General features: G+C 44.5%; 1 protein-coding gene across 1 annotated transcript in view; it reads right to left on the reverse strand.

Annotated features, from left to right (window-relative positions):
* The window catches only part of si:dkey-192p21.6 (uncharacterized protein LOC565246 homolog), a 355,495-nt gene that overhangs the window by 75,719 nt on the left and 264,995 nt on the right, over positions 1-14,781 (reverse strand). The window contains 2 exon segments of the mRNA XM_063070659.1: positions 3,058-3,067; positions 12,361-12,473. Of these exon segments, the coding sequence (XP_062926729.1) occupies positions 3,058-3,067; positions 12,361-12,473 (123 nt within the window).

Here is a 14,781-nt window from a genome sequence, read left to right on the forward strand (position 1 = left end):
TGCAACACTTTCCTCGCTCTCTAACTTCCTGCAAAGATTTTATGACAACTGGGGCCAGACACGGAAGAGGGCAAACTGAAGCAAAAGAGAGACAACCAGGAAGTCAATCCATCACAAGGGAGGACATGATGTGACTACAATAAAGCAGGAATCATCTACCCAGTCAGGTCATTGGTAGAGCTGTAAGGAAGTTAGTCACCAGTGGCATTCAGGAAAGGTGAGAAAATCCACCTCAATATAACTCCAAATAAGCATTTCTTGCAATGATTTTAGAATACTGACTGAAATTCTCTCCACTTCTCTCCTGTGTTTTGCAAGAGTTACACAGATTCAAGGTAATAATATGACATGTGGCACTCGACTCCAAACAGTGATCTAAAAATAATTCTCTAACCAAAACAAAGGAATTTTAGAATGGATCTGGGTCACCTTTTCCATGCTGGTAGCCCTGGGTGGAATTTCTATTCTACAGCTGGGTTTTTGTCCTTCCCAGGTTCGCTGTTACTCTGGGTCAACCTGAATCTTATAGTATTTGATAAAGTAAATGAGCTGCAGTCTTGTTGTCCATGGAAGATGCTACTGCTCCTTTAAAACTGGAATGAGACGCTTATGGTAGAATGCAGGAATTGAAATGAGAGCCTCTCCTTATAGCACAGTTTAAAAGCCATCGAGATTGAGGCCCTTAGGAAACAACTTTCTATGTGATTAATCACAATTGATGTAAACACAAATAAATCTCACACACGGGTAAACAAATACTTTACAGTACTGAGACCTCTATTTGCCTTGTCCTGCTAATATTGGCTTTTCAAAAGCGCTGTCCAAATTTGTTCCACATTCCTCTTCCCAATTGCCCTGATTTCTGGGGACACTGAAATGCACATTCACAAACCAAAGTGGGTGGAACAGCAAAACATGACGAAATAATGTCCATGTGGGAGAGAATTCTGAAATCTTTGGAGAGTGCAAGAGACAATACATTGTATAGATTATGCAATATTATGTATGCACAACACATGAAATGTGCTGGAGGAGCTCAGCTGGTCAGGCAGAAACTATGGATGGGAATAAATAGTTGACATTTTGGGCCAAGACCCTTCATCAAGACTGGAAAGAAAGGGGAAAGGAGTCATAATAAGAAAGTGGGGGAAGGAAGGAAGATGTACAAGGTGGCAGATGATAGGTGATACTGAGAGAGGATGAGGAGGAGAAGAAAAGAGCTGGAAAGTTGATTGTAGAAGAGATAAAGTGCTGCAGAAGGGATAATCTGATTGAAGAGTACAGAAAACCATGGAAGAAAGGCAAGGGGGCAGAGCACCAGAGGGAGGTGATGGGCAGGTAAGAAGAGAAGGTATGAGAGAGAAACAAGGAATGATGAAGGAGAGGAGGGTGAGTAATTACCGTAAGTTCAAGAAATCAATGTTCATCTCATCAGTTTGAAGGCTACCCAGATGGAATATAAGGTGTTGTTCCTCCAACCTGAGTGTGGCCACAAAAAGCGGGATTTCCAGGTGACCACACACATCAAAGTTGCTGGTGAACGCAGCAGGCCAGGCAGCATCTCTAGGAAGAGGTACAGTCGATGTTTCGGGCCGAGACCCTTCGTCAGGACTAACTCACCCGAAAAGTCGACTGTACCTCTTCCTAGAGATGCTGCCTGGCCTGCTACGTTCACCAGCAACTTTGATGCGTGTTGCTTGAATTTCCAGCATCTGCAGAATTCCCCGTGTTTACATTTCCAGGTGGCCACCCATTTCAATTCTATTTCCATTTCCCATTCTCTCATGTGAGTCCATGGCCTCCTCTACTGCCACACTACGGCCACATTCTTGTTTCCCTCTCACACCTTCTCTTCTTACCTGCCCATCATCTCCCTCTGGTGCTCTTCCCCATTTCTTTTCTTCCACAGTTTTCTGTCTTCTCCTATCAGATTCTCCCTTCTCTGGCCTTTTATCTCTTCTACCAATCAGCCTCCCAGCTCTTGACTTCACCCCCTCCCCTGGCTTCATCTATCAGCTGTGACCTTGTACTTCTTCCTCCCCTCCTCCACCTTCTTATTCCAACTTCTCCCTTTCCCTTCTGGTTTTGATGAAGGGTCTCAGCCCGAAGCATTGACACCCGTAGATGCTGCTTGACCTGCTGAGCTCCTCCAGCACTTTGTGGTTATTACTCTAGATTTCCAGCATTTACAATACCTCTGCGGATTATGTAGGCATCCCCTTTAAAATGTTAACAACTGCTCCCTGTATACTGCTATAGGTGTTTCAGTGTAGAGGCATCTGAAGTTGTCTGGTTCTGTTCAGAAGCCACATCAGAAATTCTGGTTAACACATTGCAAAATCATTTATAAATAAAGTATTTCTTAGTTTAAATTACTTGCTATTCTGTAGTATTTTGCAAAACAAATGAAAGAAGATACAAAGATAGAGATTAAACTGACTGCCAGTTTTCTCTTGCCTGCTTTGTGTTATCACTCAAAACAGTGTCCATCCTTTGTATGTTTATATGTCCACTGTTAGTAACAAACCAGAAGGTGGGGAAGAGCGAAAGGGAGAAGGAAGACAACATTGAAACCAGACTAACAAACTTGTTCAAATGACTGATGTGACGAAGATTGCAATGGCTTTGAAATTATTTATAAAACAGCATATATTTATTTGTTGAATCTCTAAGCTCAAAATCAGAATCAGAATCAGTTTTAATATAATTGACATAAGAGTATGTCATGAAATTTGTTTTTGGTACAGCATACAGTGCAATTATTTAGCCGGCTGGTGGCGTAGTGGCATCAGCGCCAGACTTCGGAGCGAAGGCTCCCGAGTTCAAATCCAGCCAGCTCCCTTGCATGCTTTCCATCCGTGCTGGGTTGAGCGTCGAGCTAGCAACTCGGCCTCGTAAGAATAAGAAAGCCTGCTAAAAAAACACCGTCATGGAGGCCTCCCGATGATTCCACCCGGAGTTAAGGGTTGAATCTCTAAACTCAAAATCAGAATCAGAATCAGTTTTAATATAATTGACATAGAGTATGTCATGAAATTTGTTCTTGGTACAGCATACAGTGAAATACCTAAAAAAGACAATACATTTAAAGCTTAAATTAAATAAGTAAAGCAAAAAGAGAGTAAACATGGTGATGTAGTATTCATCGGTTGGTTCATTGTCTGTTCAGAAATCTGACGGTGGAGGGGAAGATGTTTCTAAAACGTTAAATGTACCTTCAGGCTCCTGTACCTCTTCCCTGATGGTAGTAATGAGAAGAGGGCACGTCCTGGATGATGGGTCCTTAATAATGCATGCCACCCTTTTGAAGATGTCCACAATACAGGGGAGGTTAGTGCCAGTGACGAAGCTGGTTGAGTTTGCAACCATTTGCAGTATTTTCTGATCCAATGTAGTGGCCGCTCTGTACCAGTTAGATATAGAACTGACTGTCTGCGTACCTATTACAATGATTGAGGAGCAAGCAAGCACACGCCTCTATTTGTCCAGTAGGATCAGAAAATAAATTCACAACAGCTACAGGAAAGCAACGTGTTTGCAGCTTAACGATGCTTACAAAGATATGGAAGACTTTCTGTCAGTGATATGACAAAGTATTCATTTGTACAGATAGTTTTGAAATTATTGTTAAATTCACATATACCCTTCCACCTTCTTTGCAAGTGCATTCTGTAGCCTCTGGGGCTTAATATTGAAAGACAAAGGAGAAACAAATCACAACATTAGTCCTAAATTAAATGCGGCACACCTCTGGGCTGAGCAGACCTGAAGATGGATGCCCTTTCATTCCATCCACCCATTTGTGTGTGACAGAATATGATTATCTAATATCCCCTAGCAAGATCTGTAATATGAGCCATTAATCAAAAGGAGCAGCCATCAAGTAAACAGAATTCCCATAGTATCTGAGTGGGGCCCGCGAGACCTGTTCATCCAACATTCCCAGCACGTGAATAGAAGTGAAACAGAAGTGGTGGTGAGACAGACTGAAGAAAACTGGCTTGTGTAGCTTATAAATCACATAAGGAAGCATCCGTTTGACGAGCTCCTTCGTTACTGTGACTGGCTTCTATTATTCACAAGATGCGGACATATTCCAGGCCTCATGCATGACAAATTCAATATTTCTGGAGTGTCCTCTCACATAACTGAGAGGGTCTAGGAGAAAGTTGACTGATTGAATTTTAAGTTCTTGCCATGTTACGTTCATTGATGGCTTAGGAAACCACCTCTGCAACTTGACCTTAATGTTCTTTCTGTGCCGATGTGTGCTTCGCTACACCCCCAGGTTAAGATGTTTCTATCTTGTTCTCTGGACCTTTCTCCCTTACATCTTCATGAACAGTTTTGGACCCCTTATCATAGGAAGGGTGTGCTGACACTGGAAAGGGTTCAAAGGAGGTTCACAAAAATGATTCCAGGATTGACAGCTTGTCATGTGAAGAGCGTTTGATGGCTCTGGGTCTGTATTCACTGGAATTCAGAAGTATGAGGGGTGACTAAATTGACACCTTTCAAATTCTGAGAGGCTGCAGTAGAGTGGATGTAGAAAGGATGTTTCCTATGGTGGGAGAGAATAGGAGCAGAGGGCACAGCCTCAGAGTAGAGGGTCGTCCTTTTAGAGCAGAGATGAGGAAGAATTTCTTTAGCCAGTGAGAGGTGAATCTGTGGCTTCATTGCCACAGATGGCTGTGGAGGCCGAGTTTTATCATATACCTAAAGCAGAGGTTGGTCGCTGGCCACTCGACCATGGTTTTCGGTTGGGCGCTGGGCACTCAGAGAGATTTGGCAGGGGGCAGGCACCCGGCGCTTGGCCGGGGGGCAGTGGTCGAGTGGTCGTCGACTTGGGCCAGCTCCTCCACCAGACTTAGTCTGGTGAGGACGGTGTGAGGATACCCAGCAGGACTAAAAAAAACAAGACCTGACAAAGGGCAGATGAGCTCCTTGTGAGCCAACGGCCATCTTCCGTGGAAGAGATTAAAGCCTCACCACATATCTACGAATCGTATGCTATGCACTTAGTTAGAAGAGACATGATGAACTTGGGTGCTGCACCGTGTGCCTGGACCTGCCCAAGGCCTCCGCCTAAGGAAGGGCCGAGCTCGAAGAAGCAGCCGCGGCTGGAGGCCGACACAGCCTCGCGCTCGGGTTCGGCAGGGCAGCGGCCGGCGGTGCCAAGGCGGCCAGCGAGAACAAACTGGAGGAGTTGCTGTACTCGATGCTGTCGCAAGATCGAAGAAGATGGAGGTGCATAGCCACCAACCCCAGATTTGGGACGGCACCCACTGACTGACTGAAAGCAGAGGTTGATAGATTCTTGATTGGCCAGGGAATGAAGGGATATGGGGAGAAGGCAGAAGATTGGGGCTGAAAGGGAAAATGGATCAGCCATGATGAAATGGCAGAGCAGACTCGATGGGCCAAATGACCTAATTCTGCTCCTATATCTTATGGTCTTATCTTTCACCTCAGCATTTCTCTCCTCCCTAAAACAATTCCAAACCCAAGTCAAGACCCTTACCTCTGAAATCAGTCACATCCAAATGTAATGTCAGAATGAACTGGTTTGGTGTTCTGATGTACAGTTGATGTAGGAAGATGCCATTAAGCAAGCAGAACCGAGGTATGTAACAGGGCGTTGAATTAATCGTACATCATGGAGGTGACTGTCACCTTGGCCCAGTGCTGGCATAAGTACCTTGAAATCAGGAGTATGTGAGTTTAACCCCACTTCTTGAATAGTTGACAAAGACTAAAGCTTTTGTCAGTATTGACAATCAGCTGCAATTCTGAAACTTGTCTCCGAACTAAGATAGCCTGGAAGGTGTTGCACATAGGTGAGCTCATTTGTTCACCTGTTCAGAAGGCCTGCTGTAACAGCTGCCTCCAGCAAAATTGTAAGGATCTGAAATTCTTCCCAATGTGTGAATCTTGATTCCCTGAGGTATCATGCCTTTCCGCAGGTTACACCTCTGAGCTTTGCTCATGACTGGACAGGTGCTATTGTTGCCTGCTGAAGGCAGAGAGCAGCAGGCTTCCTAACCTGAGTAGCCACTGTGAGCAGCAGCATAAGTATTACTGCCCTAAATAGCTTATGTTCTTGTCACCACCACCTTGGACCTCAGAGTCTATCACTGTATCCACAAATAACAAATGGAAAATCATGAGCAGCAGGCCTATGTATGGTCGCTGAGGGAAGCTCTTTGGCTCTGGTTGCAGACAATTTCCCCCTTTGTGTGCAAAACAAAAATTTCCAGGGAAATCTACTGGATAAAAATAATATCCTATGGTGTATCTTAAATGCTCAAAGCAAAGCGGGTTAACCAAATGGCTTTCTGCAGGGTTTGCTCCCTACTCGACTTCCTTGTCCACTCGCCTCTCCCCACTGATCCCCCTCCATGCAGCACAAGTGCCACACCTGCCCCTACACCTCCTCCCTCACTACCATTCAAGGCCACAAACTGTCCTTCCAGGTGAGGCGCCACTTCACCTGTGAGTCTGTCGGGGTTATCTTCTGTGCCCAGTGCTCCTGGTGCGGCCTCCTGTGTATCAGTGAGACCAGACATAGTTTGGGAGACTACTTCGTCAAGCACCTTCGCTCTGTCCACCCCATAAAGTGGGATTTCCATTTCAATTATACTTCCCGTTCCCACTCCGACATATCAGTCCACGGCCTCCTCTACTGCCACAATGAGGCCACACGTAGTTTTGAGAAGTAACACCTTATATTCTGTCTGGATAGCTTCCAAACTGATGGCATGAATATCGATTTCTCAAACTTCCAGTAATTGCGCCCTCCCCCCTTACTATTCCCCATTCTTGTTTCAATCTCGCGACTCCCCTTCTTATCTGCCCATCATCTCCCTCTGGTGCTCCTCCCTATTCCCTCTCTTCAAATGTCTAATGTCCTCTACTATCAGATTTCCCCTTCTTCAGACCTTTATCTCTTTCTCCAATTATCTTCCCAACTCTCCATTTTACCCCCTTGCCCTCTCCCAGTTTCAACTATCACCTGTCACCTTGTACTTCTTCCTCTCCTCTCCCCACCTTCTTATTCTGAGTTTCCCCATCCTCCCTTTATTTTCAGTCCTGATGAAGGGTCTTGGCTTGAAACATCAACTGTTTACTCTTTTCCACAGATGCTGCCTGGCCTGTTGAGTTTTATGCTGCGATACCACTTCCCAGATGGTAGCAGCTGGAAAAGATAGTGGTTGGGATGGCTTGGGTCCCCAATGATCCTATGCGTCCTTTTAACATACTTGTGCTTGTAAATGTCCCGAATCATGGAAGTTCACAACTACAGATGCGCCGGGCTATCCGCACCACTCTCTGCAGAGTCCTGCGATTGAGGGAAATACAGTTCTCATACCAGGCAGTGATGCAGCCAGTCAGGATGCTCTCAATTGTGCCCTTATAGAAAGTTCTTAGGATTTGGGGGTCCATACCAAACTTCCTCAACCATCTGAGGTGAAAGAGGCGCTGTTATGCCTTTTTCACCGCACAGCTGGTGTATACAGACCACGTGAGGTCCTCGGTGATATGGATGCCGAGGAACTTAAAGCTGTTTACCCTCTCAACCCCAGATCCATTGATGTCTATAGGGGTTAGCCCGTCTCCATTCCTCCTGTAGTCCACAACCAGCTCCTTTGTTTTTGTGACATTGAGGGAGAGGTTGTTTTCTTGACACCAATGTGTCAGGGTGATGACTTCTTCCCTGTAGGCCACCTCGTGATTGTTTGAGATAAAGCCAATCAATGCGGTGTCATCGGCAAATTTAATTAGCAGATTGGAGCTGTGGGTGGCGATTCTTCAGGCTCCTAAACCTGATCCTTGATGGTAGCAATGAAAAGAGGGCATGCCCTGGGTGATAAGGTTCCTAATGATGGATGCTAGCTTTTTGAGGCATCGCCCTTTGAAGGTGTCCTGGATGCTGGGGACAATTGGTGCTCATGATGGAGCTGACTGAGTTTACAATTTCCGCAGCTTTTTCGATCCTGTGCAGTGGACCCTCCACACCAGATGGTGATGCAACCAGTTAAAATGCTCTCCATGGTGCATCTGTAGAAATTTTAGATTAGATTACGAGGACACGCAGTCTTCTTTTATTGTCATTTAGTAATGCATGCATTAAGAAATGATACAATGTTCCTCCAGAATCATATCACAGAAAGACAAGACAAACTAAGACTGAAAAACTGACAAAAACCACATAATTATAACATATAGTTACAACAGTGCAAAGCAATACCGTAATTTGATAAAGAACAGACCATGGGCACGGTAAAAAAAAAGTCTCAAAGTCTCTCGAAAGTCCTATCATCTCACGCAGACCGTAGAAGGAAGAAAAATTCTCCCTGCCATGAGCTTCCAGCGCCGCAAACTTGCTGATGCAGCGCCCTGGACGCACCCGACCACAGTTGACTCTTGAGTCCGTCCGAAAACTTCGAGCCTCCAACCAGCCCTCTGACACCGAGCACCCAGCACTATCTCTGCTGAGCGCTTCAACCACGGCCCTGGCAACAGGCAATAGGCAAAGCCGAGGAGTTGGGGCCTTCCCCTCCGGAAATTCTCGATTGCACAGTAGCAGCGGCAGCAAAGCAGGCATTTCAGAAGTTTCTCCAGATGTTCCTCCGTGCTTCTCACGTCCGTCTCCATCAAATCATGATTGTGCACGATGCCCACTTACAAATACGATATCATTTCAGAGTGGCCGCGCGCTCTGTGTCACGCCACCATCTTCTCTTCCCCTCTGAAATTTGCAAGCGTCTTCGGTGACACTTAAAGTCCTTAAACACCTGAGGAAGTAGAGTCACTGTCATGCCTTTATAATTGTCCACCGTCTTTGTAATTGCATCCATATGTTGGGCCCAGGATCGATCCTCAGAGATGCTGACACCCAGGAACTTGAAACTGCTTACCCCTTGCATTTCTGAACCCTTGAGGAGGACTGGTATGTGTTCTCTCGACTTATCCTTTCTGAAGTTCACAATCAATTATTTGGTCTTACTGATATTGAATGCAAGGTTGTTGTGACACCACTCAACCAGCTGATCTATCTCACTCCTGTACGCCTCCTCATCACATCTCGAATTCTGCCAACAATAGTTGTGTCATCAGCCCAAATTTATAGATGCCATTTGCGCTGTGCCTGGCCTCACAGAAGTGAGTGTAGTGGGAGTAGAGCAGTGGGCTAAGCACACATACTTGAGCTGCGCCTGTGTTGGTTATCAGCAAGGAGGAGATGTTATTTCCAATCTGCAAAGACTGTGGTCTCCCAGTGAGGAAGTCAAGGACCCAGTTGCAGAGGGAGGCACAGAGGCCCAGGTTTTGGAGACTGTTGATTAGAACTGAGGGTATGATTCTGTTGAATGCTGAGCTGTAATCAATGAACAGCGAACTGATGTAAGTAACACACATAAAAATTGCTGCTAAACGCAGAAGGCCAGGCAGCATCTCTCGAAAGAGGTACGGTCGATGTTTCGGGCCGAGACCCTTCGTCAGGACTAACTGAAGGAAGAGTTAGTAAGAGATTTGAAAGTGGGAGGGGGAGGGGGAGATCCAAAATGATAGGAGAAGACAGGAGGGGGAGGGATGGAGCCAAGAGCTGGACAGGTGATAGGCAAAAGGGATATGAGGCTGGAGAAGGGAGAGGATCATGGGACGGGAGGCCTGGGGAGAAAGAAAGTTGGGGGAGCCCAGAGGATGGGCAAGGAGTATAGTGAGAGGGACAGAGGCAGAAAAAGGAGAGAGAGAGAAAAAAATTAATAATACTTTACTTTATTGTCGCCAAAAAATTGATACTAGAGCGTACAATCATTACAGTGATATTTGATCCTGCACCTCACACTCCCTGGAGTACAAATCGGTATTAAATATTAAAAATTTTAATTATAAATCATAAATAGAAAATAGAAAAGGGAAAGTAAGGTAGTGCAAAAAAACCGAGAGGCAGGTCCGGATATTTGGAGGGTACGGCCCAGATCCGGGTCAGGATCTGTTCAGCAGTCTTATCACAGTTGGAAAGAAGCTGTTCCCAAATCTGGCCGTACGAGTCTTCAAGCTCCTGAGCCTTCTCCCGGAGGGAAGAGGGATAATTAATTAATTAATTAATTAATTAATAAAGGGAGGTGTGGCATTAACAGAAGCTAAAGAAGTCAATGTTCATGCCATCAGGTTGTAAGCTACCCAGACGGATCATAAGGTGTTGTTCCTCCAACCTGAGTGTGGCTTCACCTTGACGGTAGAGGAGGCTGTGGATAGACATATCAGAATGGGAATGGGACATGAAATTAAAATGAGTGGCCGCTGGGAGATCCTGCTTATTCTGGCGGACAGAGCATAGGTGTTCAGCAAAACGGTCTCCCAGTCTGCGTCGGGTCTCGCCAATATATAGAAGGCCGCATCGGGAGCACCAGACGCAGTATATCACCCCAGCTGACTCACAGGCGAAGTGTCACCTCACCTGGAAGGACTACCTGGGGCCCTGAATGGTGGTGAGGGAGGAAGTGTTAGGGCATGTGTAGCACTTGTTCCGCTTACAAGGATAAGTGCTGGGAGGGAGATCGGTGGGAAGGGATGGAGGGGACGAATGGACAAGGGAGTCGCGTAGGGTGCGATCCCTATGGAAAGCAAAGAGTAGGGGAGAGAGAAAGATGTGCTTAGTGGTGGGATCCCACTGGAGGTGCCGGAAGTTATGGAGAATAATATGTTGGACCCGGAGGCTGGTGGGGTGGTAGGTGAGGACAAGGGGAACCCTATTCCTAGTGGGGTGGCGGGAGAACGGGGTGAGAGCAGATGTGTGTGAAATGGGAGTGATGCATTTGAGAGCAGAGTTGATGGTGGAGGAAGGGAAGCCCCTTTCTTTAAAAAAGGAGGACATCTCCTTCGTCCTGGACTGAAAAGCCTCATCCTGAGAGCAGGTGTGGTGGAGACGGAGGAATTGTGAGAAGGAAATAGCATTTTTGCAAGAGACAGGGTGGGAAGAGGAATAGTCCAGGTAGCTGTGAGAGTCCGTAGGCTTATAGTAGACATCAGTAGATAAGCTGTCTCCAGAGATAGAGACAGAAAGATCAAGAAAGGGGAGGGAGGTGTCAGAAATGGACCAGGTAAACTTGAGGGCAGGGTGAAAGTTGGAGGCAAAGTTAATGAAGTCAATGAGCTCAGCATGCATGCAGGAAGCAGCGCCAATGCAGTCGTTGATGTAGCGAAGGAAAAGTTGGGGACAGATACCAGTATAGGCTTGGAACATGGATTGTTCCACAAAGCCAACGAAAAGGCAGGCATAGCTGGGACGCATACGGGTGCCTATGGCTACACCTTTAGTTTGGAGGAAGTGGGAAGAGCCAAAGGAGAAATTATTAAGAGTAAGGACTAATTCCGCTAGATGGAGCAGAGTGGTGGTAGAGGGGAACTGGTTTGGTCTGGAATCCAAAAAGAAGCGGAGAGCTTTGAGACCTGAGGAATTGATGTTTCCTCAGCAGGCATATCTAAACCAACAGCCACAGTATTAAAGAAATGGATTGACTATTTAGCACAGAGATAAGGAAATATCTAGGAATTGTGTAATCGTCTCGAATTTGCTACACATGAGGACTATGTTTCATTTACTGGTTATATTTAAGATAGAGAACAATTGACTTTTGAATTGAAGGATCTGGGTTTAATGCATGGTGCTCAGGTAAAAGATGAATGGTACAGCAGCTATGATGGGCAGAATAGCAGACTCCTGCTTCTACTCCTTATGTTCTCAGGTCCCAAAACAAAATGGCATATAGAGTGGTAGCACTGAGGAATGTAGTTGATATCATGGACGGTGTATTGGCTTGGGTGTCTCTAAGTGAAAATCTTGCCACGGGCCAAAGTATTTATCCTTTTTTAAAATGTGGTTAGGAATGAAAGAGCACACATGCACAAATACTCAATGACTCCAGCAGAGTTACAATCGAAGACAACTGGTCTTAGAGCAAGATTGTTCCAGGGCTTAGCCCCAAGGTCTTCAGAATCGGAATAAGGTTTATTATCACTGGCATGTGACGTGAAATTTGTCTTCATTCAAGAATGTCTTCCTAATCCACTCAATATCACTTTGGTGGTTAAAAGCATCCTGAAATCGTCATCATGGCTATCCCTCGAGGTCGAGGATGATAGTCTTCGTTCTGTTGATCTACTTATGGGTTCTCAAGTGGCTTATGAGTTGGACTCATCCTGAAATATCCTCATGGTCAACATGGATCATTACTGGATCAGTACTGTGAGAATGTGCAACTTTCTAACAGATTACTTGCCTCCTCAAGGGAATTCAATAAAGTATAATATCACATGGCTGTATTGTATAACTGATCACCAGAAATAATTTCTCACCACGTATTGTTTCAAATCCTTTCTAGCAAAACAAGTCTCCATCAGGACAATGACAAAATATGTGAAGCCAAGACGTTGCAGAACTCCAGGGATTCTGGTCCTTTCCCATGACACTGTCAAAGAAGAAGAAAACAATTTAACTTCTTACTGATATTCTAATATCTAAAAGATTGGCTCTATGCTGATGGTCAATCCCACTACAGCCTGAAGTAAGGCACCACAGGCTTGTCCCTAGTTAAAAAAATATATCACATCAACCTGCAGAGAGGAGCTCAGGTGTTAAGTCAGAGCCCTGGTCTCTATGTTGGTCAACAACCATACATAGTCAGAAGTGGCAGGAGGATACACGTAATAAGTTTTTGATTCCATATGTCAGGTAAGAAATGATTTGCCAGCGTTTCAACATGAACTAAAACCATGACTTTCAGTGAATAGATCCTATCTGATCATTAGGGAGAGGAGAATTATTCAATATTTTCATTTAATGTAACTATTTTTTTTCTCTCTGATCATATATACACTCCCTTCGTGGATTTTATCTGCTATTAGTGGAGGTCGGGTTTGAGGACGTGATTGTTTAATCTATTTAAGTCTGCTATTTACCTAGTTGGCCCATTGCTTTGCTTTGTAGCTTAGTGGCACGGTAGTTTTTTTGGGGGGAGGTTACGGGGTTTTTTCCTCCTTTATCATTTTATATGGAAAACTAGTATACAATTATATTACCTTGTTATTTTATAACTAACCTATGTTGTTTGCATTTTTTTTTGTATTAATATTTCTTGTATATCTATATCGTAACAATGTATTGGTTACTATATGTTTTACCTTGTGTATACTAATTCAATAAAAAGATTTAAAAAGAAGAGAGAGGAGGATTAGCCTTAATGTCAGTGATTCCTCGTGTGTTTTCAACACTCTTTTCTCATCATTGGCAATGGACTGTGGGTTTCTTTGTGCATTCATTTCTCTCCTTATCAGCAACTTATAGGTTTACAGTGATTTTTTTAAAATTAGGGTCATTTTGAAGGAAAATCCTGTAGCACTTCACTTCATAACCATATAAAGCTATAAACAGACATCTTTATTGAAGACCATGACATTAAAAAAATATCTTTATAACAAATGAAACAAACATACAATGTTGTTAAACTGTCTTATCGACATGTATTCTCAAAGCTAACATAGGAATAATGACCAATTGGGAGAAGGACAAAGGATCTTTCTGCAACCATGGAAACAAATGTCACGCTTATGGCAGAACCACAGGACTATTAATTCTAGACTTGGGAAAAAGAATGTGATAAGAAGTTATAAAGACAGGCTAATAGGGAGCATTCTTATCTCTGGCCCTGAAAGTTGTGGCTTCAAGGCCTACTTCAAGGCATTCTGTGCAGAACTTGAGTTACAGTTTTAAGGGAGAGCAGGACTGTTCAGAGGCACCATTCAGATCAGTCAGAAAACCAAGATCCCAGCTGCTTCTAAATGGATATAAAAGATTCCATGGCACCATCATAACACGAACTGGGGAGCTCGCCACAATTTTCTAGCCAATTGTTTTCCATCCATCAATAAAGAAAATCCCTGCAATGCCATTCATGGGAGCTTGCAATACAAAATAAGCTGCTGCATTTCTTACATTACTTTAAAAGTACTTAATTCACTCAACCCACTCCAGTGGGTCAAAAAAGGGACATGAAAGGTATAACAGGCACACACAAAATGCTGGAGTAACTCAGCAGTCCAGGCAGCACCTATGGAAAAAAGTACAGTTGACGTTTCGGCCCGAAATGTCGAATGTACTCTTTTCCATAGATGTTGCCTGGCCTGCCGAGTTACTCCAGCATTTTGAGTGTGGTGCTCGGATTTTCAGCATTTGCAGATTTTCTCTTGTTTATCATAAGTACAAGTCTTCCTTTATGTTACTATAGCAGAACAGATGTCTTCTAAGGCTGACGTCTTATCAGAAACTGATCCAACATAAAACCTACCAGGAGTTAAATCCTCCAATCGCATCACGCACTGTAGATTTCATGTTCCTTGTGACCTGAAGCCTCTCCGCCGTTTCCAAGCTAGCAGCTTGCAGGCTGAGCCATGTTCAAGGATTGGACCATGTTCAAGCATCTAACAGTGGATCTGAAGGAATACACCGCAGTTGTCACAAACTTTATTAAAGTAGCCGTAGACAAGTGCGTCCCCACAAAATCATTCGGAGTCTTCCCTAACCAGAAACTCAGGATGAACCATGAGATCCGCAATCTGCTAAGGGCCAGATCAAAAGCACTCAGCTCTGGCGAACGGGTAGGATACAAAAAGTGCAGGTACAATCTCCAGAAAGCCATCTCAGGGGCGAAGTAGCAATTTCAGACTAAACTTGAATTAATAAAGGATAATCGACTGTTGTGGCAGGGCTTGAACATAATT

The sequence above is a fragment of the Mobula hypostoma genome, chromosome 18 (assembly GCF_963921235.1).
Source record: "Mobula hypostoma chromosome 18, sMobHyp1.1, whole genome shotgun sequence".
Taxonomy (NCBI): Eukaryota; Metazoa; Chordata; class Chondrichthyes; order Myliobatiformes; family Myliobatidae; genus Mobula; species Mobula hypostoma.